The sequence below is a fragment of the Dromaius novaehollandiae genome, chromosome 14 (assembly GCF_036370855.1).
Source record: "Dromaius novaehollandiae isolate bDroNov1 chromosome 14, bDroNov1.hap1, whole genome shotgun sequence".
In the NCBI taxonomy this organism is placed as follows: Eukaryota; Metazoa; Chordata; class Aves; order Casuariiformes; family Dromaiidae; genus Dromaius; species Dromaius novaehollandiae.
In genome coordinates, this window is record NC_088111.1 from 5,278,864 (window position 1) to 5,306,862 (window position 27,999).

Here is a 27,999-nt window from a genome sequence, read left to right on the forward strand (position 1 = left end):
CCTTGCTTCTACTAAATTCCAATAGATTATATCTTTCAGATTGCAGATATGTTAAAGTCATCCTTCACAGTATAACCATCAGAATATATATTGACAATGCAGTTATTATGTAAGTGGGGAAAGATGACCTTTTATTTTAAGCAAAAGATGAGATATGGAGCCGATTAATTTATTTAGAAACATGTTTTTAACAAAATACGTTGTTGAACTAAAGTTAATTTTTCAGCATATTTTCCAGTGTAAATGATCTGAACTGTGTTGTTGTGTTTTACAGTAATATTGATTAGATACTCTCCTTTCCCCTTTTATTTTGCAATGAAATTTTTTTATAAATGTTTGCCTTCAATTTTTAAATTTTTTCCAGGTTTTGCAAAGCAGTCCGTAAGAAATTTTTAAAAATTAAACTTATGTGAAAAAACTGTATCTTTATCACTTTTAATAGGGCATCAAATATTCTTTTGTTATCTCCTAAAAACTTAGTTTCATCTTCTCCTGAGTATGGATATGAATAGCTAACTCACTGCTTGCTGTGACACTAAATTATTTGTCTGTAAAACTTAAAGATACTTGGATTTTAAGATCTATCAACATATAATTAAGAGCATAAGGGTCAGCATAAGGACCTGAGCTATGGCTCATAGCCAGTTTTGATGAATAATGTATGTTTAATGAAAAGGGAACGGTTGGAGTAGTCACAAAATTGACTGTGGAAAGAACATCACAGAGTCTGCAGCTTTTTTCTCTTTGGCCCCAAGAGGAGGCAGAATAGATCTGAGTTACTTATTTTGGTGGAGAGGGGCGGTTCTTTTGGCAAGGCACTATCCACCATGCTGTGGGATGTGAACCCGGCACCTGGAATGGATTTGAACCTAGCTTTCTCATAAAAAGGAGAATGAATATGCTAACAGCTGGCACAGACAGGTAAGTCTCATAATGCTGTGGAAGTCGATGGAGACTGTACATTTTGTGCAAAAATACACCAGCCCCAACACTGCCAAATGAAAGAGAGAATTTTACACTCTGCATTCTTCCTCTGATATATGCTTGGCTGTCATCTTATTTCATAGTTCAGGCAAGTGAAACACTGTTTTAATGTGTGTCACAAACCTGTGGATAGGAACATATCCCTACCGGATTTAAACCATTACACCCAAAGGTGTTAAAGAAACCCTCTTGTGTGTTGCTTGTTAAGATCAAGGGACAGTTTTGATGATAATGTCTAGAAAAGGCAGATGAACATTAACAGCTGCTTATCCACAGGTTGGTGAACTGAATAGGGAAAAACTGTTCTGGAAGTCAGATCTCCGAGAGAAATGATAAATTACTAGCATCTATAAGTAAGAGTGATAGTCTCTAAGGACAGTTGAGCAAGGTTGATAACATAAAATATGTAAAATGTGGAAAATATTTAATACTTCCGTTTCTTTGCTCTGAGAAGTTGGAAGGGTTGTGTTAACAATATATATGGTGCTGCTGAGCTCACACATCCAGAAGAAATGCAATATATTAATTCTCAGATCACTAGTTTGTAAAATGCATTTCTGGTATCCAGAGATTTGCAGGACTGTTATGCTGATAAGGAGTCAAGAGCAGTCTCTTCATGGGCTGGGATTGCTCTCTTGGGAGAAGGATGGAATAGAAGCAGAGGAACAGCAGATTAAGAGCTGGACAGTTTAGTGTTTCTCTGCTTCCAACTGCTGATTTTTTTCAGCTCTCCAGCCTGCAACTATTTAAAGATATCTAGCAGCTTCATTTCTGAGTTACGGCCTACCGTTCTGAGTGCTGATGAACCACCTCTGTAAAAAGATGTTCTACAGGCAGACATGGTGTACATGGAGAATCTTCTAGTGGATAAACACATTTCACATAACTCCTGTAGTACAGACAGAAAGAAAATCTTTTGCTACAGCTACCATAACAACGTTATGATTTGGAAGTAGCTGTGAGCAAAATACTTAGGAGGCCAGCAACATTGTGAAGGAACTTCTAAGATACAAAGTCTTCTCCACTGTTTCATCGCCCTCATAGAATGCATACTGTAACTTTGAAATTGAGCTGGCTGTTTGTGCAAGGATCCCAAAGTAAAAGCCTGGAGGAAGGAAAGGTACAGCAGCGTAAAAGGGCTTACAGTATACTTGTTATTAGGGTTTTACCATCAAGGCTCAGATCATGCAGAATTAGAACAATTACAGCAACTGAAAGAAACTAAAAATGCTCTCCTTTCCTGAAGTCTCTTTGAAAGACAGTGACAGCAAATACACCGCATGTGTCCCAGCAGATGAATTTCCATGTGAGGGGTAGTTCCCTTGCAGGCAGAGCTTCAATTTATTGTTTCCTGCACCAGGTGTATTGAAAGTCGACTGGGAAGCTGTAAGAAAAAAGTGTTTTAACCTGGGCAGCTAGCTGAATTAAAAGTTCTGGTGGATTGTTTTGGTTACACAAAGAAATAGATGGCAGAGCCAGGTATCTCTTTGAGGCAATTCTGTTTACTTACAAAAAAAGGAAAATTTCCTGCTTCCCAGAATGGAATGGGAATAAAATAACAAAAGACAGTTTAATCATACTTTCAGCCAGACAGTTTAGGAAAGCTCTTTCTGTTATTTTTCTCCATATCATATTTCCAGTGCTTGTTTTAGATGTCTTCCCAGTTTTCAACTCTCAATATATCTGTTTCTGGGTTGTTTCTTGTTGCTGCTCTCTAAAAGACATGTAGCTCTACCAGACAAGGTCCTAGCCCCTGCATTTGGATCCAGAAACCCACTGATTCAAATTCTGCAGCAATTTGCCATATACCTGTATTTTAGGTAGATCATCTGGGTTTTCTTGAATTTTCTGGTTGCCTGACAGAACATAATTGTTTTCTTCACTTTCTACATATCACCTCAGTCTACCAGCTTCAAGGAACTATAACCTAATCATAACATTTTTATATCTTCAGAGAGTTTTTAAAAACTGAAACCTGGCATTAAGATTATAAATTCTTATAAAACAGGTGGATACTGAGTTTTTGACTGATAACTGGATCACACTTGGCTAATCAGTTTACCAGGAAAGTCTGTACGGGTAGGACAATTTTAGGTCTTTTGAGTTTCAGCGATAGGTTCCTTAAAGCTATTCAGGCTTCACTGGATGATTGCTTTGTCTCTAAGGCTTCACTCTGGGCCCGGGGAAATCTGTGATCTTCTTTAAAATGGTTGTTGTACCTTTTGAAAGCTGTTTACAATCTACAGCATTAAGCAGAACAGAAGCAGAAAGAGGAACAACTACTATCTAACTCCTTGCTTGACTCTGGAGGGCAGTTTTGTAGTCTACTGGCCGATACTATCCCATTTGCTGAAGAACTCAAGGACAGAAGGGAAAACCTAGAACAAGATTTGGTGAGTTTTGACTTGAATTTCTAGCACATTCTTCCTTTCAGATTAGGAACTGTGGCTTGGTCTGTGTGTGGAAGATCTGTGGTTTTTAAATGGAAGTGAAGCTACAAAGCCTCCTGTCAGCAGAGCTAATTACTCCGGTTGTGCTGCAAATGGTTCCTCAGTTGCATGCACAAATCAGCTTCCTCTATGAAAGCGGTAGAAAGCTTGGATAAGAAATAACATATCACTTTTGATGGAATAATCATAGGCCGCAATTCTTACATCAGTATTTCACTGTTTTTCTGCGAAGTATGGCTTTTCTCCATTTGTGCTGGTCGTGTGTCAAAAACTGCAGACCCTCATCCATGCAGTTATCACATGGGTAATTTCTGGCTGCTCAAAGCAGGAGGCTTTCCTTGCCCTTGTCACATGCAGTGCACAGGTTTGATCACAGGTGAATTTTGATAGAGTTGCACAGGAATATAAGTAGCACATGACAGTGTAGCCCTCATTATTTAAAAAAAAAGGGGGGGGGGATTACAGGTTCTCCTATTGTGCAGTAGGGACTGGGAGAGAGAAATTCCTGCCTGCCTTGGTTTTTGAGCTCTTCATTTAGAGAACCAGTATGCCCTTCAGAATCTCTTTCAGTGTCATCCTTATGGCTAAACATAGGTCCCTTATCATTCCAAGAACAGGTGCAAACACATGAAATTATACAGACCATGAGGGAGAATTAGAGCAGGGATGCCCCATACATTTTGTTCCCCTAGCATATATATTCTGCCCTCTCCCAGTCTTCATGGGATTCAAGCTTTCAGTTCAGTACAAACAATTCTGAGTGTTTTTGTAATGACACTTTGAGCCATGTACTTTCTCCCTTACATTTCTTCTTTTCACTATCATCTCATTTCCTCCATTCTGTTTTCTTTGATGCTGCCTGTCTTTTGATAGTCTTTCCACTGTTCTTTTATACTTTCCGTTCGTTCTGTTTTCCTTTGTTCTCTAACAACTATTTTTAACTTTCTTTTTCTCTCACTCCATTACCATCATCATGCCTCTTTCCTTCTCACATTCCTAAATTCTCTGTCATTTCTCACTTATGCTTATCGTTCCCAGTCTTTATGCATTTCCTTCTCTAATAGTTTCCCATATGAGATAAACACACATACATGTGTATGTATACATGTGTATATACATGTATATACACGGCTGCTTTCTTCCAACCACAGAGAGTCAGCCTTGCATGCACACATCCCTTCTGATGCACATGTGACTCCTCAAGGGTTCTTTCTTCTGACTTCTCACATATTCAGGACCTTGAAGCCTCACTTCAGACAACCCAGTATGAAGGGCAAAGCCTAGGCGGTAACTGGGAGTAGAGCAATATCTGTGCCTTGTTTTCCTCTGGAGGTTGAATAGGCAATAGCAGAAGAAGAACCAGCAAGTGTGGTAGGCACATCGTGAGTGATTTGGGCTGAGGATCCCTGAGCAAGATGGCAGCAGAATTAAAGCTTGCTAGTGGTGGCGGTGAATACTGGTCCAGCAAGACTGGGAGAACAGTGAGGGAAAGGACTGGTTTACTTTGATCTCACTAGCTTGCCTGTGGTGGGAAGCTCTTATCTGTGACCTCGCAGGTAACTGTCCTCAGTGAGACCCACCAATTTATGGGTTTGCCCGTGTGTGGCCTTGAGCCCAGAGTCCAGCATTAAAGCTACACAAGATCTTAGAGTGCAAGATACTGCAGCTTATTTATGTCAGTGGAGAGTCTTCCCCCTTTGTAAAATACAGTTTGAAGTATCATTCACTGTAAAATAATCTAACATTTATATGAAGTAAATCTTGTTGACTTCCCTTTTAACAACAACGGCAAGCTGTTAATCAAATAGATGTTTCCTCAAAAAGCCTTTGAAACCTTGGGAAACCCCAAAACTCCTTCTGCCTGAAACTGCTGTTCTTGAAACTCTCTCCTGTTCAGAGCACAGTCCTTTCTTTCTTTCTTCTTGCCCTCTCTCCAGCCAGCATGTGCAATGAGAAGGAAGGGCTGCTGCTTTGTGAGTGGCACAGCACCTGAAAGGCTGGCATTCAACATGTCCCCTTTTGCCTGAGGGAAGCATGTTCTAAAAGCCTGAGGAACTAGAAGTGAGGCAGTGGCTATAATCTCCTTTTTTTGTCTGAGCTAGTCGTTTGTGCCTGTGCTGCTGCCGGCTTCGCCCTCCGCTCTTCCTGAGGAAGGGGCAGAAGTGCCTCTTTATTTGCTTGCAGTGGTACTTCAGGGCTCTGCTGTCACCTGCAAGCAGAGTCATTTGCAAACAGGCTGTATCGCTGGGGAGCAGAAGTGTGTTTTTTTAAACCTTAAGCAGATTTATAGTCTGGTTTCCTGTCAGATCTTTGCATTTTCCTTCTCCGCCCCTCCCAGCCTCTGACACACTTTTTCTTACTTTCTGTGTCGCTCTTTGCTCATTCTGACACCAGTGCTCTTGCATCCTGTATTCCTGATTCTTCCTAAACTTTTAGCAGTTTGAGGGCAAAGGAGTGTCTTGCTTCTTGTATTTCTTTTACTTTTCAACAGCTTCAGAGCACAAATAACCTCTCCAGGACTCCTGGAGAGAGACAGTGACAATTGCATGGAGGCGACATAGGGAGTTTCAGCCTGCAGCAGCTGCAGCAAGACAGCCCGGTCACTCATGAGCACCCAAGGTAAGGAAAGCAGCTATCGGATCAGCTCCACCTCACGGCTGGCTAGGACAGCACCTGACTCTGATCATACAGGTTCCACTTTCACCTTTCACTTTTTTTGTGTTCATTTTCAAGAGGATGTTTCTTTGAGAATGGTTATGTTAGCTCCTTCCTTGCACTCAACAGGTCTCATTGTACCTTGCATGCACAGATCCTTGGAGCTCAGGGTTCAGTGAAGTAAGCAGGCTGTAGCTGGAGGTGCACATATGTTCTCAAAGTGCACACTGGGAACGAGAATTGAAATGGAGGTCTAGCGAGGGGAGATGAAAGGACTGATTGTGAGCAGTGGCCTCTAGGGAATTTCTGTTTCTACCCATGGCATGTTGTGGCCTAACCTTTACTTTAAATCTCTTCACTGGGGATTTATGCTTTCTATTAAGTAATAAAATCACTCTCCTTTGTTTTTTTTCCTCTTTGAATTTGTTCTTCTCACTTCCTTTAGTCTTTTCTCAACCCTGATGTGTCTCTTATTATCTTTTTCACCATCTTTTTATGTCTGTTTTCCATCAAGCATATTTTCTGTGTAACAAATGTTCCTCTTGTTCCTTTCTTTGCCTTCCCTCCCCCTCTTCTTTCTTGCCTGTGCAGTAGACTGTACATCCTCCCCCATATTCTTAATCTTTTTCTCCTTCCCCTCTGTCATTTCCTTCTTCTGTCTTGTGTTCCCCTTTCCCACTGCTCCTCTAGCTTCTCACATGCACTCCTACTTCCTGCCCCATCCCCTTTCTCATGCACACAGCATACATTGCTGCCCTGCAAAGTTAATTTTGCACACACAGTGGTGTTGGCTCTCTACTGAATTGTCCTTGCACACACATACTGCTTTCCTATCTGCCCTTTGTCTCTTGTACGCATGCAGAATTTGCTAAGTAAGTTCCCATCCCAAAATACTAGCCTCTTATACTTGCACAGCTTCCTTCCAGTTCTCACACTCATATCTGGTCATTCACAGCAAATAACCCCTGTCATCCTGTCTCTCTGTTTCTGTCTCATAAACAGGATTTTCTAACGCTTATAGCACACCATAGCTTCCTTTCCATTTATAAATACAACTACTGACATAGTTCTTTCTATCCCTCCTCTTTCTATCATCCCACTCCTTCCTAAGTCCTTACCCCAAGCTTCTACCAGGTTTCTCTATCTCTTTTTATCTTGATGTTGACTTCATATTGGAAGGAGCCACTGGTCTTACTCTCTGCTGTCTTAGCATCCCCCCTGAGTACCTGTAGGGGAACTGGAGGAAGTGTTGCAGTCTTTCAGCTTCTCTTTCCTTTGCAGAATATGCAGGCTGCAGCAGAGTAAGAGCATAGTGGTGAGAGTGAGTGTGGATGGAGAAATGGGAGAGCACAATCCAAAATGTTTTTGGAACACTGTAAAAATAGTTCTGGATGAGATACTTTCTTCTAATTGATCATAAACCATTTTACTAGACTAAATAAAGCTGCAGTTTTCCTGCCTCAGTGCAGGACTTCTCTGACATGGAGGTAGTTTTTATCCTGTTTATCCCCTTGGAGTTGCAAATCTCAGAGGTAGAGGTTCCCTACAGTAATGCTGTGGTGGGAGTGATTTTGCTTCTAGGATCTGGAAACAGCTCATTTCTTGTATACTAGATATACTAGTGAGTCTCAAAGATCAGACATGGCTAAAAATTGCATCCAAGAACAATATCTGGTATTACTGCTTTTTTAAGTTTGTAAGCTTTGAGCCAGATACAGCAAAGAAATAAGTTGCTTTGATGAAGCATTTTGCCTCACATTCTTAAGCAGGACTATTGAAACTGAAGATTTATTTCTAGGAATGTTCTGATGTGGGCTTTTGAGGACTGAATAAGGATCACTTATTAAACTCAGTTGAATTAATAAGAGAATTATTGTGTAGGAGAATTCTGTTAACAATCTACCCTGTCCATCTCCTTAAAAATTGTCCATCTCCTTATGGGTGAAAGGAGCTTAAATTTTATGTTTGCAATTATAATATAATCTTTCTGATTCAGAGCTAGCAAACTGTGGCCTTTGAGCTATAAGCATTCTCTTCTGAATGCAGAAGCAGCAACATTATAATATCTTTGTCTTCTGGATCTTGTGAAAAGTCTGCAAACCTAGAGTGATAAAATAAGAGATGTTCATTTTATTCATACAGGTCTAATATGACTCTTTCTTACTCTGTTACAACTCATACTGTGATATGAAAAGTTCTTGTGTTCCTTTTAGTCATTCTGCAAAACTTGTATGATGATCTTGTGCTTTGTTTTTACAGTATTCTGTGCCCCTAGTACTGTCTCTTTTGTGATGCCTTTGTATCTCCCAAAAACAAATTGGCTGAGACAACTTCCCTCTATTTTTCTCTCTCACTCTCTCTTTTGTTTTTTCATCCTCATAATTTGCCGTAGGTTGATTTAAAAACAGGCATTGTTGAAGCTGGGTAGTGGCAGTTGCAAGGGGACAAGGAGCCAGAGATAATTTTTTTTTTTTTTCAATATAGTACCTTGAGTCTAGAAGAGCGATTTCAGCTGGAAAGAGCTTGGACACCTTCCATCCTACCACGCAAATCCCTATTCTGGGAAGTGCCCCCCAGAACAGAGATTCAGAACCTCATATTTAACTCCCCATTCACATGCAAATGGTTACTTCCAATTAGATTTAACTCTGAATTAAGAGCAAAATAAACTTTCAACATGGATGAGAACAGTCTGGCTGCATGTGCCTCTGTTAGAATTAAAAGCAATTTGAACCTTCTCTACAAGGAGGCAATCCAAATAACTGTGAATATGTGGAAGAAATCTGAATGCTGTAATGCTGTAATACTGAGGCTGTCTGTAATATACCAAATGACCTAGTTTCTACTTGTAGTGCTTGGTCAAATTTTAATCAGTTATATGGCATGATTGCCTTTGCTAACAGAGGGTGAAATTCAGGCATCTCTGTTTCTCCCAATTTTATGTCTATATTACTGAAAAAGAACAAACTATCCACTTTTTAGCAGATATTTCAACTTTCTCTTTGATATAGAAATGGATGTGTCATGAAATATGGATATTCCTCTTAAGTGTAGTCATTAAGGCTGTGTAACTGATGGTGGAATTTGACCTACTGTACCTTCTTTGTAAGTCGCCTCCGTAGTGATCTAACATAAAAGAACAAGGAATATGGGGCCAGCTCTTGTGGCTGACATTGGTGGGTAGAACCAATCGGTGGCCTTACCAAGCTGAGGGGAATTTTTCCACTGATATGCACAAGATATGGTTTTGCCCTGGCTTTTTGTCACTGGTGTCTGTAGGATCTGGCCTGCATTCCCGGAATGCTGTTTGCTCTGCTGAGGAGATAGTGTCTGCAGTGAGTTTGCAATTCCTTTTTCAGAACAAAGGGTGGGGTTTGCTCAGGTGTACATATAATAAGATTCTCCATCTCCTCCCTTCCCCCAGTCACTCTCTCAATTGCTGCTTTCGCCCTGTAGTCTGGGTCAGTTATTTAATGGCAATGAACATTTTCAGGAAGGTAACCTTTCGGCTTGTGATTTGTTCAAGGACTCTGGAATTATAATGGTTGCTGTCGAATGTATATAATTGGTCTCTGTGGCACACATCCAACAAGTAATAAAAGCTTCTTTCTCTGCTTCTCCAGTCAGTATTCTCTCCCTATGTTACCCTCTCACTTTCGCCCCTCTCGGGCAAAAAGGGACCACAGTGCCAGTCTGTTTTAAGTGCAATTTGACAGAACAGCATGTCTGCCATATGTCCAGACATGGCGTGTCCCAGCTGTGGGGAGTGGATTACTCCGCAGCTGGAGACTGTCACACTGACTTTAGTTAAAGATAAATGTGTTTTCTGGACTTTGATTTTGAACACCTCTCTTCCCTTCATACTCTCCTGCCAAATATTTGGGCTGCAGGAATGATGGGAGTTTGTGAGCACAGTAACCTCCCATAAATTCACATACTTAATGATCTACAGGGGACTGCATTTAAAATTTTACCAGCAGGTAGAACCATTGTACTTTCTTATACCAAAAGCAGCTTTTTTTCACAGCTCATAAAAGCACATTACTAATAGCACCAAAAACTGCCAACATATTGAGCACTGTATACTATCACTGCTGAACTTGTAGTGAAGTGAACATTTTTGTTATGTAAGTCCTGCGAAACCTACTTTATCTTCCATGCTAGATGGGGCATTACTTTCTAATGCTGTCTACTTCAGTGAGTCTGTTTAGCAGCTCAACAGGAAAGAGGAATTTGTCAAATCTCACCGGAAATCTATCCAAAATGTCAAACTAAATGTTATAACATTCTGTTTTTGTCAAAAGGGTAAATGTATATACTGCTGTGTATGTGATATTATTGGTAGTAATTGTTGCCTCAGTGAATTTCTCTGTACAAAGTAACACTGTGTAGTATTAGCAGATACGTTTGTTCTGGTCCCTCAGGTCAGTTTGGCCTTACATAGAGATATGTGTTACGCACACTAGTCGGGTAGTGCCCTGTTCACCGAGGTTCAGGGAAGGAATACAGCTTCACTGGAAGCAATGGAAAGACTCCCGTGGGCCTCCCTGAATGCTGGTTGCTTGCTGGCAAATTTTCTTCAGGTTGGCCCTGAGGCACTGAAGAGTAAATTTAACATAGGGTTTCTGTTTAAAATGGGATCGATATTTTTTTCTATATGAATGCAGAAAACACTGTATGCTAACAGTACATATATGGTTATCATTACCAGTTAATGGATTGTTTCCACTTCATTTTTTACAGCTCTATGTGTATAAACATTTCTAATCTAGCTGTGCCCATACTTGTAATCAGTATGAGTGTGCTTAATAGGTTGTTACACACTTCTAATATATTTGAGCACAAAAGCAAGTTCCTCTGGGGTTTGAAACAGCAATAAAGAAACCTTTCAAATGTTTCCCTCTGTGAATTCTGAATCCTGAGCAAACTGGGAAAACACCTGAAGATTGCTTCAACTCTTTTTCTAAAGATTACAGCAAATATACTTCATTTCTAAACTGCAGTGCAACTGGTGATTGAATCTTTTCTCCTTGATCATCAACTGAAAGATTATCGCACTTAAAATATCATGTGAAGGCTTTTGGCTTTTAACACCTCAGTTAAAATATCAGTGACATTTACCATTCATTGATCATATTGGTCTGTTGCATGAAGTCTGTGTTTAAGAAACATTTTCTCCTTGCTTGCAACTTCCCATGGATCCTCTTCAAAGCCCACTGGTACATCCCAGCCTTTACAAGAACAAATCACGGTATCCATCCAGCAGCTACTACCTGCACCTCTTTTTCTTGGCTTTTTCTGAAAGTAGTTTCCATTCTATCTGGTTTTAATAGTTTATAATGATGGTGAGATCATTAAACTCATTTCACTAATGACTTGCACTGACGGAAAATATAAAACTCCACAAACTTTTCCCACCTTATTTAGTGTTTCTGAGCTGTTTTTCTTCTGGGAGAGCAAAGCTTCTTTGCTCTTACGCTGGTATTATCTCCCTTCACACTTTCTGCCAAAATAAGACAGAGTAAGTCTAAATATTGATTTGTTTAAACAGAATTTTGGCATGTTTTGTCCTTCCAGTAACATATTCCTGTACTTCCAGTTACATATTTTTCAGGAAGACTCTAGGCTATGATGTATTTTATTGTAGAAGGTTTAATTTCCTTCAGTCTTTTATTCTCTCATTTTTGCAATTTATGCCATGAAAAATATGAATGCAGTATGAAACAAAAAAAATATAAGCTTTTGTCTTAAGTCAGAGAAGAGTGTGTTTTTCTTCTGCTTTAGTTGTTAGAAAAAAAGTAAAGGAGGATTACATTTCCTGTAAGGCTGGAAACACTGAATCAGTTTCTTTTTAATCTGAAATTCTGTGATCAGAAGGAAAAATGAGACTTCTTGGGCATTTTCATATGGAGTGTTACAGTAAAGAATGGTGTTTGTGTGACTTGCCCATATCCATAGTGAGAACGGTATAAGGCAGTTTTGCTGGATGAAACGCTATTGACAGTAACACCTCCACTGAATCACTGAGTACCTAGGGTTGCACATCTGGGAGAGGAGACACTGGCTTGATAGTTACTTTAGTAGCCATGTGAGAATAAGGCATCAGGGAGGATGGAACTTTTCCACCTGCAAGGAACAACTGGAAAATGATAGGTCTGAGGCAGAAATGATCAGGATTTGAATGCCATTTTGAAGGCTGTGAAGTTAGTGACAAGCTCCCAATGCATTTTAGATCTGCAATGCAGATGAACTCAAACTTGTTGCAGTTGTATCATTATAACATGATAATAGTACATAAATCCAAAGCTATTTTAGCAGGACTACTATACTATATACTAGCAGGACTACTACTACTGTATACTATACTAGTAGGAATATTGGATGCAAGTCTGTTAAATAGCTAATGTCATCAGCAGAGATCTAAATATCGTCTGTGCTCAAAGGCACTGGAATAGTAAAGATAATCAGAATATTTTACTACTGTGAGGAAAAGCACATGAGAAAAGGCAGAGGGTGGTTTGTTACTGGTATCTTGGTCCTCACCAGAAATCCCAGCTCCTCTCTGCCTTTCATCCAACTTGCCTGACTTGTCTTGTTTTACATCTCCTTTCCTCTTATCTTTTGCTTCCCTCTTCCTCTCTGATTCTGATTACTGTCCCACGTACAGTAGTTTCATCAGGCGAATGAAAATAACTAACAAACTTCTCTCTACACAGCATGTTTCAGAACCAGAGATCTGTCACCTCCCCTCAGTGACTGATTTTAAGAGGAATGAAGCAATGCATCAAGCACAGCAAATGAAAAAACCAAGAAGCAGAGATACCATATGCCATCTTGCTCTAGCAGAGCTTCTAGATATCACTGACAAAGTAATACTTTCATCTGGGGGATTCTTCTACATTCTTTTCTTTGTCTCACGGAGAATGCTTAACACATACAACTGAGTGTAGTAGACGAGGTGGTTGTGCTGTGCTTCAGACAAGTGGTCCAGTGTTGATTCTCTGCGGTCCCAGACCTTCAGCAGCCATAAGAGTCAGATGAGAGCATCAGACTCTGTGGGCTGTGCAATGCCACATCCTAGCTGTTCTGTATTATGCTCTTCATGGCTAGAAGTGGATTATTTCCCACCTTTCTCCCCCCCTCACATGGATACAGTGAACTGAGCAGTCTCATACCAGAAATTTATACTGCCCTGGGTTTGGCCATAAGCCCAAGAGGAGGCATGCAGCTGTTTGCTGCACAAACCAGCAATCCTTATTTCTTCCAGAGAAAAAGTAGTGAATTAAGTAAGTCTTCTGATGGTTGGATGTGACTTATGAGCCACCAGCTGGACCATACTGCCCAGAAAATGAATGACAACATTGCTGGCTGAGAGCTAAAAGTTTGAATATAGGAATCGAAAAGGAGGATATGGTCATTGCTTTACATTTGCTTTATGCTTTAAAAAATATGCTTTACTAGAATTATCCATTTCAGATCCTCAGATCATGAAGTGAGAAAATGATTCCTTTCTTCCTTGCTAGAGTGAGTGACATCATAAATATTCGAGAGAAGCATAAAGACTGATTCCAGGAATTTGAATCAGGATAAGTCTCAGTTGACTGTTTACAGTGACTGACATCATCCCTGCAGTGGAGATGCTGGGGAGTTTGTATATCGGTTTCTGATTGTTCAAAGCAAGTTGTTGGTCCTCACTCACCTCACCTCCACAACTCACCACATCACCATTATTGCTAATAAAATGTCGAGCATTTCCCAACTCAGTCTTGATGATAGCACCTTTGGGTTGTGGCTGTTTGCCATTCCAAGTGAATATGTAGGTGCTCGACAGCAATGTAAAATTGTCCTGAAATATGTAAAGTTAGGCAAAGTACAAACTGGTAGCAACTTTTGACAATTTTGGCCCTGCACTTTAAGTAAAGGTTAGAGGAGAGCAAGAGGCAGAATTATATTTTTAACATACATTTTTTATTTCTTTTTACTCTTCCAAGGTCAGCTTTCAACTCACTGCAGTTGAAACTTTGCTGAATTTTGTTTTCCTGATAAGATGTCTATTTCTGAGTGATTAAAAAATTGTTGAATTTGTGGAATGGTACCAGGGAGTATTGGCTGAATGTTGCAAGATCTCTGCTTTCCTTTCAGATTCATTGCAACTGCTGATTCATTGCAGTTATGTGGGACAGCATTCCGAAAGTGCCTAAGCAGCTTCAGCCCCGAGATTGTGGTTATGCATCTAACAGCAATCCTTCTTAAGACCTGACTTTGGCTGCTTGTTACTGCTTTTGCACTACCTTTTGTACTTTGTTGACACAAGCATTTGTAGGGTCATGCGGTGAGCTAGATGAAGAAACTAATCCAGCTGAAATTCAACCCTGCAAAAAACGGGTTGTTTTCAGCTGGATCAGCTCTGCCTTTGCAGAGCAGGAATGAGCAGCCAGATGAGGCAAAAGGCTCTTTTTCCAGTTTCCAAACGTTGTTAAACTCCAAAAGGTGTCAGACTTATATCTTTAATCTGATGTCTATGAATGAGAACATAGGCTCCTGTGTATCTGTATCATTTTTGAAAACAGGACATAGATAAGTTGGGCTCTTTTTTCAAATTTTACCAATATTTTTACCCTTGTTTCTAATATCTTTTAAAAGATAAAGAACATGAACATCAGAAAGGTGAAGTTTCAGTTCAGTGACTTAAGGAAAATGGTAGCCAATGCTGCTGTTACGTAGTCTTAAGTTACTACATTGTATTGCAGTACTATAAGGTTGTCAGTGATTAAGTAGCAAAACAAATTTCCAATAGCATTTAGATATAAGAAGCCAAGTTACTAATGGAGTGTCAAGACAAAAATGAGCTTTTGTGGTTTATTTGCTTGTGTCAGATCTTTGATGTTACTTAAACTTAGCCTGGCTTTTTTTATATTGGAGTTCTCTCTTACGTTTTTCTGCAACTTGTCATATTTTGCATTGCACTTTTTTGCCCTTATGTGTGCCATGCTATCCATTGCTGTCAACAGCCATGTCAGGATATCCTCAAAGAGATGTCATAATGGAGCTGTCCCTTTTAAGAAATTCAAGTGTGATTAAGCTGCAGTGAAGACTGAAAATCCAGATCTCTGAAAGGGATTTCTGGTATCCAGTTTTCAAAGCATATAACTTATTTTTTGACAATAGAAAGCAGTAAAAGCTACGTATTTCACTCCCAGTAGGTGAAAACCTGAAAAGTCACTTCTGTCTTTGGTAGCTCCATTTTCATTACTCCCATTCTCTAGTCTTCCTTCTCAGAGCTTTCTTAGGTCTAAGCAGGCAGAGCTACTAGGAAGGAAAGGGTTAATTCAAGGGGAGAGACGTGATCAGGATGTCAAAATAAGGTATATGGTTCTCTCTCCAGCTTTTTACTTTCTCAGAGCCTGCATTTTTCCTGCTATATGCAGGGAGGGTAGTGAAGACAGAATACAGAAAATGAATTGTTTTTAAAGAGGCTTCTTGCTGCTTTTCATCAGAGTATAGAGACTGTCACTTCAGCTAGGGAGACGCGCTGATGAGAGATGGAGTGAAACACTCAAGGTATGGCAGACAGCTGGTCAGCAAAATCTGCGGACTGTGCTCTTGGTTTTGACATGACTGTCATTTACCTACTCTGTCCGCTGATGTTTACAGCTGCCTGAAAATACTGCTGTACTCACTGGGCCTGCAGTGAAAACTGAATGGTATTTTTAAAACGTTATGTGAGCGTCAAGTGAAAAGTAGTCTGACAGAGCTTCCCAGATAGCTTCACTGTCCTCGAACCGCTTCTGCCACGCTACACAGAACTCTGCTTGTTTGTACAACCTCTGCTTTCTATTGCTGATCATGAGGAAGAGCTGCTGGTTTTGTCACATTGCAGGGCAATAAGTTTTTATAATGCTGCAACCACATTCTGGATTTTTCCAGCTTTGTAGTCACATCAGGGAATGTACAAGAATTAAAATCTTATCCACCCAGGGGTAACCAAGACCAGCACCAATAAAACCCTTTTTACCCCAGAGAATGCACTGAGATCAACTAAAGGGCATGCCCACACACAAAATTACTCCAAAGGCTTTACTTGCAATCCAGGAATCATTAATAATTACTGTCTCTCAGGACAGGTCCTGTAAACACTTCCTCCCACACTAATTTGCTGTGAACAATTTCAGTGCGAGTATAAGGAGAAAGTACAGTTTTGTGGTTACTATAGTTTGTCATCCCTTTCAGAGCTCTCCCACGGTACTTGCCCACTTCTCACTGAGTCCTCCTTCAGTGATGTTCTGCATGTTGTGTTCCTTCACCAAGGCATCCCATGGGACAACACTAAAAGAACACCTGTCTCTCATTACCTTCGCCCCAGGTGACCACCTGCATTGCTGTGCAGGGATTGTCATACACATAACCCTGTCATACAGATACAGATGGGCAAAGGCAGATCAAGAGCCCTTGTCCTCTCAAGAACTCCAGAGAGAAGCTGGCAGAGGTAGCTCACAGAAGACAGAATTTCACCCAGTAATGCCAGGGTCAACGCTGTTGCCAGCCTAGGACTCCCCTTCTAGGAATGCTAATAGTAAAAAACTGGGCACATTTCCTGTTTTAAAGAGGCTTTTTAAATTCTCCATATGCTTCTCCTAAAAAAAAATTCCTTTCCTTCTGATGTTTGCAGTACCCTGGAGAATAATATAAGTTCCTTTCTCAGGTGGTGAGTGTATTGATTTTATAGGATTTGAAACACTTTTTGACCTGGTTAGCTTATGACCAAATAGAATTTAAATTCATATCCAACTTGCTCTACCTTGCCTCTGTTTCTAATCCAGGTTGAACCTCCTCTGTTATTATTCTATACTTTGCATGATGCTATATCAAGCTAGAGTAATTACTGCCATAGAGGATAGAAGGGCCTTGCCATTAAAGAAGGAAACTTATGAACACAGCACATAATTCTTAAAAGAGCTGAAATTTGATGTGGGGAATGCAGGAATTAACTGGCTTCCACATAATAGTTGTTTTGTTTTATGCTTGATGTTCCATCCCTGTGTTTGATTTCTCAATCTTGTCTTCCATGGTGACTTTGTTAGCAGTGAGATGCTAATTAAATTTCATATTTATGATTAGAAAATAAAATCATTGGACCTCTTTTAAATAGATTTTTATGAGTTTTGGCTCAGTCGGCTGAGTCAGCAGTATAGAGTCTGCAAGGCTGAACTTAGCAGCTTTGAAAAAAAGGACAAATAGAGCAAATAATTATGGAAGAAGAGTCTAATCTAAAATCCCATGTAGTTTCTACACTGTATTAGTTTTTGAGCATGACAAAAATAATTTTTTTTTTTGCTCCTCCTAGAAATATTGCTAGTGATATAGAAAGAACTTTTCTTCTTTTATTATGTTTCAGAGGGTTCAAAGCTTGAAATTTCATCTAATTCTTAAAATTTCAATTGTAGTCAAAGATAATATGTTGAAAAGATATTGATCCATCAGCAGGGTTTACCATCATCTATCTGTTCACTAGCAAAATTTTTATTTCATGGATTCAGAAGGGTTAGAACATGTAAGCACTGACACATGGTGCCAGGCCTCTTCCCCTGGGAATGTTGGAGAGTTTACACAATGTTGGAGAATCAGAACCATTTAAATACTGTTTCCAGCCAGATTTAGAAGTACTATGTAGAGCCATTTCCTATTCATGTAAAAATCAGCACCTCGAAAAGCTTTAAAGGCCAATTTTTCAAATCCTTAGCATTTGAAGAATGCTGCAGTCAAGGAAAGATTTTTGAAAGAGCTCAGCTTCAATTTAAGCATCTATGAAAGAGCTGATTTTTAAAAGTGCTTAACGCTCAGCAGCTCTGTGATCCGTAGAGCTGTCTTATCCCACACTCTTGAGGTAAGCCTTGCAAAAATCTGGCCATTTTGATGCCTAATGGCACCTATGCTCTTTGAAAATCTGACCCTAATTACAGGTTGTGCACTTGAACTGGAATGAGAAATAGGAGAAATCAATGCACAGCTATGTGAGACCTTTGCTAGTTCTCATATTGTATGTGACCTTACTTAATACTCAAATACAATACCACATTTAAAACACATGCTTTTCTGCACAGTGTTGTTTACCTTGTGATACTTCATGTTATGAAGTAGAGTTGATGCAAATAGCATATGAGGAATTGTTATGCTTCAAGGCATAAAAAAGGAGAAAGATACACAACTTTCACTGACTTTCACTTGGGTATGGTGCCTTACCATCCTTTGTATCTTGAAAAATCTTCTCCTAAAGGTCAGGATTTGCAAGAAGAGAATCTTGCAAATCTGGCTTTTGTAATACTGCTTATTTTTTGATGGCAACTGGCCATGCTCAAAGACAAGGGTGTTCAGAGGTGGAGTGTGATACTGGCATCACATCACAGTTTCAATTTTCCTAAGTATTTATTTCCACAGTCAGCAGAGAATTCAATAAAATGTGGTCCTTCCTCCTGAGTTTTCCCCAGAATTCTCCTTATATTGGACTATTCTGAAGAGCAACACTCAGGTGAAGAGGGATAGTCTTTCTACTTTAGTTTTTTGCTCCTTCAGTTTTTTCCAAAGATACATATTCACCATGAACTGAACTGGCCAGAGTTTTCGGATAAAAAGAGAGTTTTGTCTCTTTCTGTGGTTAGTTAATTCTTCCGAGATAAGCTTTCCACACCAAAGCTTTGCAGCATCTCACTCTGTATCATCAGAGCAACAGACTCAGTTATGGATAAAGCAACCAAAGATATTTAATTGTTCCTTGCAATGCTTTGAGGGGAGGAAATATTCTAGAATTCCCAAGTATTTGATATTATCTCTTTCCCAAGACAAGGTCTTATAGAGTATATAGTTTAGAGAAGTAAAGTGCAGTCCTATTAAGTACAGAGTCATGCAATTTTTACATTAAGTTGCTATAGAAGTGAATTAAAACAGCCCTCTTGCAAGATGGGAAGGAATTTATCCCTTTGTTTTCCTGGGGTTGCTTTCCTGCTCTTTCTTGGTTGCACATCTTACAGTGAGGCTTCTTTAGTGACACAGAATTGTTAATTGACCCCAGCTGCAGTATCTGGAGGGTCTGTTTGAGGTACTGTCTCTCTCCTGCTCCATCCAGAGCACAGCTCTCTGTGGCTATATATAAGAGCACTTCCTCTTAGATTTTCCTCTACAATGATGTCTTATATATAAAGTTACCCACAACCTCTGTTCAGAAGAAAGAGGAAGTCAGGCAGCCCCCAGCACCTTTCTATCTACTATATATAGACAGTAAGTTTGTGAAAGAGGATGGTGGGTGTACATTTCCGGAGCTACGTGACACAGTCCTGCTACATCAGTATAAGAAGGGACAGGACAGACAGCAAGAATGTGAGGAGGTGGCCAGAAAGCATAACGAGGAGAAGTCAGTTCATAAAACAAATACAGCCATTTCCATGTGAAAGGAAAATTTTGATTTCCAGTAATACAACACTGAGCTCCTTCTGGTTCCTGGTGAGGTTTTGTTCTTCCTGGGCCACATTGCTTGTGCTCTATTGTATACTTCTTTTGTCAAATGGCATCCACTTTTCTGCTGTGTTTTGTGTTCTGCTGGCTGACCGGTTCATGTGGCTTTAGGCAAGCTTAAGAAGATAGCAGATGTTGTCAATTAGCCAATCAAATGGCCATCAAGGGCCATGGCCCTTGATGACTGAGAATGAAGCTTATTTCTTCAAGTGACTTTGAGTTGGAAAGACTACTGGTACTTGTTATGTAGGACATGCCTGTCATTCTTCAAGCAGCAGTCCAGCTAGCATGTGCTAGAGAACAGTCTCTTCTTTAAAATTCAAGTATATTTTAAAGGATGTTTACAAATAGTAGGTTACAAAGTGAAAAAAGGTATAGTTACCTATTTTATCTACCTGAAGTTCTATAGTTACATAAAACGAACAAAAGGCATATGCAAATTGTAGCTGTCATCACCATTAGGAGACTGGACAGTGTTTGATCCAGCAAAATAGGTAATAAGCTATTAAAAGCTAAACATGAATGGATAAGTCTTCACAGAGCTAGATGTGGAGCCATTATATCTTAGCATAATGCACTTCAGATGTTTAACTGAGTCATATTCTCATCACAGGAAACATATGCTAACATTATAATGCAGCAGTTTGCATTTCTATGATTTTTCTTGTGTTTGGAGTAGTATTGTTTGCTAAGATCGATCTTCAGATGAGGATTATGAGTTGGCTTCTTATTTGTTCATTCTTCCTATTTTGGGTATTTTGTCTCGCCCAACTGTAGGACTTTTAGCATAGGGTTCTGTCTCCTTTTTCTGTGATGTTATAAAGCCTGATATATAAAATACCATTTGCAAATTTTCTTGGCCAATGGTGAATTACAGTGAGATTACCTGACGGTTTTCAAGACTGAAGTTTAGCCTTTTCTTTGTAAGAATGGCCTACGCATTTACCGTCCATTGTTGCTGAATGTGGAGATTGTTAAACTAGTGTGCAGTTCTCCCATCTAATGTGTTCTGCATTATCCTGTGACTGGGCATGCCAGTGTCACCTACGAGGAATCATTGACTGACTGCATGGAAGACATTCTTCTTTGAATGTTTGAATGAATAGGTTTTTTGCTATTTCTTAACTTGTGTAACATAAGAGTTTGTAGAAAGTGTAAATTTTTAAATAAACAGAATGAGTGGTAGTTTATGGCACAGCTATGTTTCTTTTTCTTTTCCTCAGTTTTATATGACTCATTGCATTAATAGAAGTGAAGTGTTGGTAATACTGATGAGAACCAGGCGGTATGTGCAAGGGTTATGTGAGTTTCATATGTATAGATCAGCTAATGTATTTTTGCCCTTCCCCGGTTCTTACATAGCTCAGTCTATGCAAATTACTCACGAACCATGGCTCTCTGTACCAGCGAATGTGCTGGGTTTTGTAATGTGAGTACACAGTTACTGGGACCTAGCCTATGATCATCAAAGCCATTTGCGTGTATGGCCGACTTGAATTTTGAATTCAAGACTCCAGATTTGAGAGCAGGAACTCTCCTAATTGCTACTACTACACTACTACCTGCTTGCCCCCACTTGTGCCTCCTCCTCTTCCTAAGCTAGTTAGAATCTCTTTAAATTGTGAGGACAGAGAGTCAGCCTCAAGAAAAAATTAACCTGGAACCTAGTAATGACTTTTGTAGCATTTGTTGGACCAGCATTCTCATGAGCCCTTGATAGCCTGAGGATGGCAGCTTCTTTTTTAGATCTTTGCTTTTAGCACACATTAGTCGAAAGGAAATGCCCATGTCACTAGCTAATGCTGCACTCAAGAAAAAAAGGCCAGACATATAAACATATTTGTACTATGTTAGCACAGTGATTTTTTGTCGTCCTTATCATCATCATGCATAACAGCATGGAGGATGTGTAGATTAAAGCATTTATTAAATGTCAGGCTTTCAGCTCTCCACCGCTACTTTGCAAATCCTTTTAAATAGATGTACTAACCACATTCTTGTGGTAAATTATTTATTTAAATTATTGTGCCATTATCTTGATTTGCATGCTCAGAACTAACATTAATTTCTAATGTGCCAGGATCTGTGGCAGGGCCTTTCCTATTGCATACAACCTTTATCCCTTTGTTTGCTTTGCACCCCATATTCTTTCCCTTTGCCTTTACTATAATCCCTGTCTCACTTCCGTTCTTCACTTTCATTCTTTCTATGTATTTCTCTTTTCTCTTTTTACTTCTTTTTCCTGTTCTGTTTTTATATTTCCTTTTCCCTTGTCCTCTCTATTTCTCAACCCCAATCACTTCTTTCTCTCTCCTCATTTCCTTTCTCCATCTCCATTTGCTCTTCTCTCTCATTTCTCCTCTACTTTCACAGATATTATCAATTAATTATCACTCAACAGAATAGTATCCATCTAAGCATCAGCGTAGACATTGCCATCTGAAGGGGAAAACTCTCCCCATTGACTCTAGAGGGAATCTAAGTAGCTAGCTGAGCCTGGAAACCAAACTTTAGAGGGCGTTTTAAGGTAGAAGTCTAAAGTGGTGAGATGAAGGTCTGGACGTGCCCATTTCTCTTCCATTGACTACTACAGAGAAACTAAATTGCTAAGTTAAACTAGATGCCTAATTAAAGTTGGTGAGATGAATCCACCCTCCGTCTGTTTTTATAAAGTCTCTCCTCTATCAGTAGAGCTCAGATGGTATGTTTCTGAGTGTGCTAGGAGCATCTCCACTGTATGTAGAGAATAGAGTGACACAGAGAAAAAGTGACAGAACAGTCAAAACATCATTACTACACTACTTTATGTTATTTGTAAAGGAGGATTTTTCCATTTTCTTTGTTTATTATTGGTAATGTATGTTCTACAACCAAATCTGATTGGATGTTGCATGTCCGGGGTAGCACAGTCTGCTGTGGGTTTGCTATTGAGACAAAATTAGTCATTTCCTTCCTGTGTGATAATATGATAAGAACTCTGAAGTTCTGAAGCTAGCAGAAATGAGGAGGACATACACTTAGATATTCTCACCAAATGGAGAGCATAGTGAGAAAGGATAGATCTCAGCCTTTTATGAAGGAGAGAGCATTACAGGATAATAATAAATATTAGTGCACTGATTAAGGTCTTTCGCATCAATATTTCATTGGACAAAACATTTTTAACATGGTCTCTCTCTTTTCTGCACAGAAAATGGGAATAACATTTATGACTATGACTATCATCTGGCTTCAGTGAAGATCTAGCTTCACCTCACCGAGCCCTTGCAAGTGTTGTGATGGTTTTATTTTTCTTTGTAGGTTGTGTGTAACAGGATGATTGACTCAATGGAAGCGGTCATAAAATATTTGTGCTAAAATAATCCCATTTTATGTTTAAAGCTTGCTGCTGTTCTACTACTCTGGTATCTCTGCTTCTATATTTTTCTTTTATATTTCATTGAAATTGTGGCATTCAGTAGGCTGGTTGAATCTTTTATATGAAGAGGGAGTTCTGATGCAGAATGGTTCTCTCCATGTCCAGCCTCTGTGGGAAAACAGCCCAATCTATTCAACAGTGCTTCTGGCTTCAGAAAGTTTTCTAAGGCTTGAAAATATGAAGTAATAAAACTGTGCCAATAATAAATGTTTTTCTAGGGCCTCCCATTTTGGCAGTTCCAACTGTTTTACAGTTGCTAATGAATGAGTTCTGCCTTTTTATAGAAATATTTCTTACCAGCCTTGTTTTCAGGTGGGGACACTGAGGTAGAAAGAATATAAAGTGCAGATTCTCAAAGGCAGATTCAGACTTTGTTTCTTCTCTTTGGGTGTCCAGATTTAGATACTTGTATGGACTTGCAACTATAGGTAAGCAAATTTAGTTTTCTGAATCAATATTTAACCTTTTTTAAGTTAGTTTTCAGTACCACCGAGAACTATGGCCAGCATAATTAGAAATTTGGTAGTCAGCATCTCCGAATACCAGAAGGGCAAAAACAGCTCTCCTGTCTCCTTACGCAAAGGAATGTAATTTCCTTATCACACTTTAAACTTTGACTTTCTTCTAAAAATAAAAATAGCTCTAAATCCCTTTGTGGTTTTGTGGTTCTGATATTGCAAAACTGCTTCCATCCATACATGCAGCTTTTGAGAAAATCACTCTGTTATACTTCATCAGTGTGAGGTACTGTACAAACTTGAGGGAGAAAGGGTGTTGGCCCATGCAATCTAGAGATATGCATAGAAAGAGAATGTAATACAACATGCTCTCAAAATGTTAAGGGTAATAACATACTTTTTAAAAATGTTTTTGTTTCTATTTTTGCTTTCAAGTGTGATAAGTTACATGTAATCTTTTTCCATTTTACATATATGTATTTAGCATTTAGAGTGAACAAACTTGTGTTTATATTAACTTATAATTTACACAAACATTTTCTATGCTGTGGTTGCTTTTTAAATACTGCCTGTCTGTGAACATCTGTGAAAAATGCAGAAGTCCGAAATATTCAAATAGTTCACCCCTTCCAAAATAAACTTCCTCCTGCTCCTCCGTATGAAGGCAACACCCTTTTTCATATTTCACAAAGGAGATATCAAACGATCAGCAGAGCTAGCTGGAGCCCCCTTTTGCAGTCTGCTGCACAGTGATTTCTCAGTATCAATAGGCTGACAAGAATTCAGAGCAAGGGGATGCAAATAATTAAGAGGCTGAGGGGTTAATTTCTGCACCATCATGAAATGAATCAAAAAAAATAAGCTTTAGCTCTAACCCGGTGATGAGCACTTTAGAGAACCCCTGGTTCTGAAGCCTGGGGCTTTATTCCCTTGATCAGTGGAGAGTGTCACTGACATATGAAAGGATGGAGTCTGAGTGAGAACAGAGAATAGCTTTAACTGTAAGGTGATTTGTTCAGTTGAAAAATATAGCAAAAAAAAAAATAGCAAACACATAGAAAGGTTCACTTGTCTCTAACAGCCAAAAGAAGGATAGTCCCTGAGAGAGAAAAGGAGATGAGGGAAGTAGAGTGCTTCTTTTAATGTAAAAAGGGATTGTCGCTTTTATTTGTCTGCATCTACAGAGACCTTTGAAATAGATGGGACCAGCCAAGATTATTCCTGGGTTAAGATCTCCTGCAGTTAAAAGCTATCTTGTATACTAACTACTGAAAGGAGCAGCAAGAGAGCAATTTTTAAACTGCTGTGGCAATTCTTACTTCTTTTTGGCTAATGTCTGTTGAAGTCAGTCCAAGTTTGTGACTTCACGCCTGTGATTTGTAAATGGATGCCATAGTATTTCTATGATATATCACAACTTCTGAATGTGTTAGATTACAGTTCAAGAGGTGCTGGAATCAGATACTAGATAATGGTCAGGAAGATCAAATGAAATAAGTGACTATGCATTTTAAAGCTTTTTTAATCTGTCATTCCTAATTTTATAAGTGAAAACAACTTTTCTGCAATATCACCACATGAAGGAAGGAGAGAAACAGGGAATAAATACCTAGAAAATGTATGTGCTGCCAAAAAATCTCCTTTTAAAATTCAAGTCACTAATGTAATACCTTTATTAGTTTCCACTGGGTTTCAGTTGTCAGATCTGTTTTCTGACCAGTGCACCACGATTTCAACCAATCACAAGCATTTTATTTCCTATTCAGCATTATATTAAATACTGACTCAAATAAATATGTGGTCATTATGAAGGGTGCTGTACTAATATCAGCTGTCCATTCCTATTGTGTCTGGAGTAACTCCAGAAGACAATGAAGTGAGCTGAGGGTTATACTCTTAGATCAGTCTGGCCAAAGAAACACTGCAGAGGCAACGCTCCAAGCTCCACAGAAGAGAAGAATGCTATACGTTACCCAGCTGTAATCCCTCAGAGAAGATGAGCAATAGCACAGTGATCAAGGAGAGAACTTAGCTGTTGTTCTGGCAGGACATTTCCAGGGTGGAAATCTAAAGAAGGAAGCAAAAGGAATATTCTGAGATTCCTATGTAGCAGTCAGGGGCTATTCCTCTTACATTATCTTTAAGGGTTTGCTCCTGATAATAGTCTGTATTTAATAAGAGTGTGCTGCCAGAAATTTCTTTTCCATTTAAAACTGTTAGCCACTCATGCGATATACTTACTAGTTTCCCATTAAATATTATGTCCCCAAAATAACACTATGGACATGTTTTGCCAGTAAATGAGGGACAATTTGATAAAGGTATTTTTAATGTCATGTAAAAAATGTATTCATATTGAGAATTGCACCGATGAATGAATTCTTCTTTGAACCATTTAATGGAGATGTTCCTGAGGGAACTGCTGACAGAGAATGTAATAATCTCCAGTTCAGGGCAGGAAACTAGAAGAGATCTTGCATTCTGTCAGCTTCAGGCAAGTGTTTCTTTTGCACGCTGAGGTCCATATGTGAGCTTACTGGTAATCTCCCCAAACTCAAAGGGCCTACAACACATGGGTTTTTTTAGAAGCAGATGACTAAAGCACCATGTGATCTTCTGCTTTATTACCTTCTACTCCCTAAAGGTCAGCTTCTCAGATTACGTAGTGTTTGTTAATTTACCTTGGAAGTGAAACAGTTATTTCCAGAATAATGGTGGAGAATAAGGTTCATGAGAATCATGAGATTATGAGATTAGTCTGTTTCATCTTTAGCAGTCCTCCCACTGCTATCTACTTTTCTATTGCTGTTCATTGCTGCAGTGCCGTCTTTACCACCTAAATACTGGCATTCAGTAAGATTTGTTCCCTTGCAATTTCATGCAGTGTGTAATGAGTTCATAAGCCCAGAGTGACTTTGCCATAACAAGAGCCATGTCCCTGTGATTCTGACTCCCATCAAGCAGGCCTGGTCTTCCTTGCCCTTTGGGGATCATTGCCTGTCCTGGCCCATTTAATAGCAGATAATGGAGAGCTAAAATCTTCAGGCCATCAGCAGAGCAAATGCTAAAGAAGTGGTTTCTGGGATGTGGAACTAAAAAGAAAAGAACTCCAGCGGAACTATGAGAGTAAAAGAGATAACAATATGACCCCTACTAATCTTCCCCTAACCTGTCCATAATATGAGAAACCCATCCAAATTTTTATTGACAAGATATTGAACCCCAGCCTAGAATTTTGGACTGCTTAGGAAGGTCTTTGAAAGCACCAAATAAAGAACAAACATTTTTGTAGGACTCTTCTGCATTTCATTATGATAGAAAAACAATCTCAAAAACATTAGTTAGCAAGCTAGCTCTTGCATTTTTAGTTTCCATAATGAGAAGAAGTTAATAGTCCCTAGCAATATAGATCAATAGCTGGTTCTGCCTGGTGATTCTCAGCATAGCACAGTCTGTTTTGCAGCTCCTGAGTTGGAAGCTGAGAAAATTGTGACACAATGGCAGAACTCTTCTGGTCCAAGAAAAACAACGTATTCCTCTTGAGGTCTTTAGTTACTGATTAACAGCTAGGTCTGGTAAAGGGCAGCTCTCTTCTCATATGACCAAAGAACTGCACATTCTTATATCATGGTCTCTGATGGGCTAAAGCAACTCTTGGAATAGGAGCTTAACTTCCTTGTGCCACCTGAATTGTAAGATCTTGAAAAAGCAGGAATTCAAAAATCAGGCTTGTTTCAAACCTTAACATTTACTACAGAATTTAAGAGGGAGACGATTCCACGTTTGACTTTTGCAAGGTTTCTTTACTATTGACTTACTTCAGTAGTTTTCTCACCTCATTGTTGCCTGCCCTGCAGCCTTCTTCAGTGATTTGATTGCAGAGTGGGAGTTGGCTTAACAAGCACTCAGAGATCATGTGATAATATTTGCATGAGTCAAGAACATTTTCAGACTTCAGTAATAAAATGCTCATACTTAGCCACTCATGCACAGAAAGCCAAGGTCAGAACTCACAGGTACTTGCGTTCATGCCCACGCATCAGTCAATCCCACATACAGCTGTAGAAGGCAGACATACATAGGTACTTGCTTGTGAATTAGCTATTCTTAGATATTCAGGTGCAGTCATTTACATGTGTTGGCTCATTACATATATGCAGGAAGAAGTGCGTGTTCAAATCAGTACAGCTGGGAAGGGCAAAGGAGGTGAGAATGAAAGCCATAGTTGCCTGTAGCAAGCTTTTGCTCTGAGCTCCATGCATTCATACCCTTTCTTGCATCAAACTGTGTCCTTTACCATTGCTTCTGTTAAGAAGAGGGATTCTCTGACTTGTAGAGTCCTTCATGGAGTTAGCTGAGCTACAGATTCATCACTAGAAAGCAATATGCAATAGTTCATAGACTCAAGATAGGACTTCTCTGAACTGTCACTTTCCAGATGAGCTGTGGACAGTTCAGAAGAGTTCAGTACAAAAATACAGGGCAAATTCAGCACTCATCCGAGGTGATTCTAAGCTCATCCTATGTG

General features: G+C 39.4%; 1 protein-coding gene across 1 annotated transcript in view; it reads left to right on the forward strand.

Annotated features, from left to right (window-relative positions):
• The first annotated feature begins 3,265 nt into the window (after positions 1 to 3,265).
• Positions 3,266 to 27,999, forward strand: part of CARD11 (caspase recruitment domain family member 11) — a 49,999-nt gene continuing 25,265 nt past the window's right edge. Inside the window, exons 1-2 of the mRNA XM_026116189.2 lie at positions 3,266 to 3,377; positions 5,926 to 6,053. Coding sequence (XP_025971974.2) covers positions 6,041 to 6,053 — 13 coding nt within the window. The 5' untranslated portion in view covers positions 3,266 to 3,377; positions 5,926 to 6,040. The remainder of the gene's footprint in view (positions 3,378 to 5,925; positions 6,054 to 27,999) is intronic.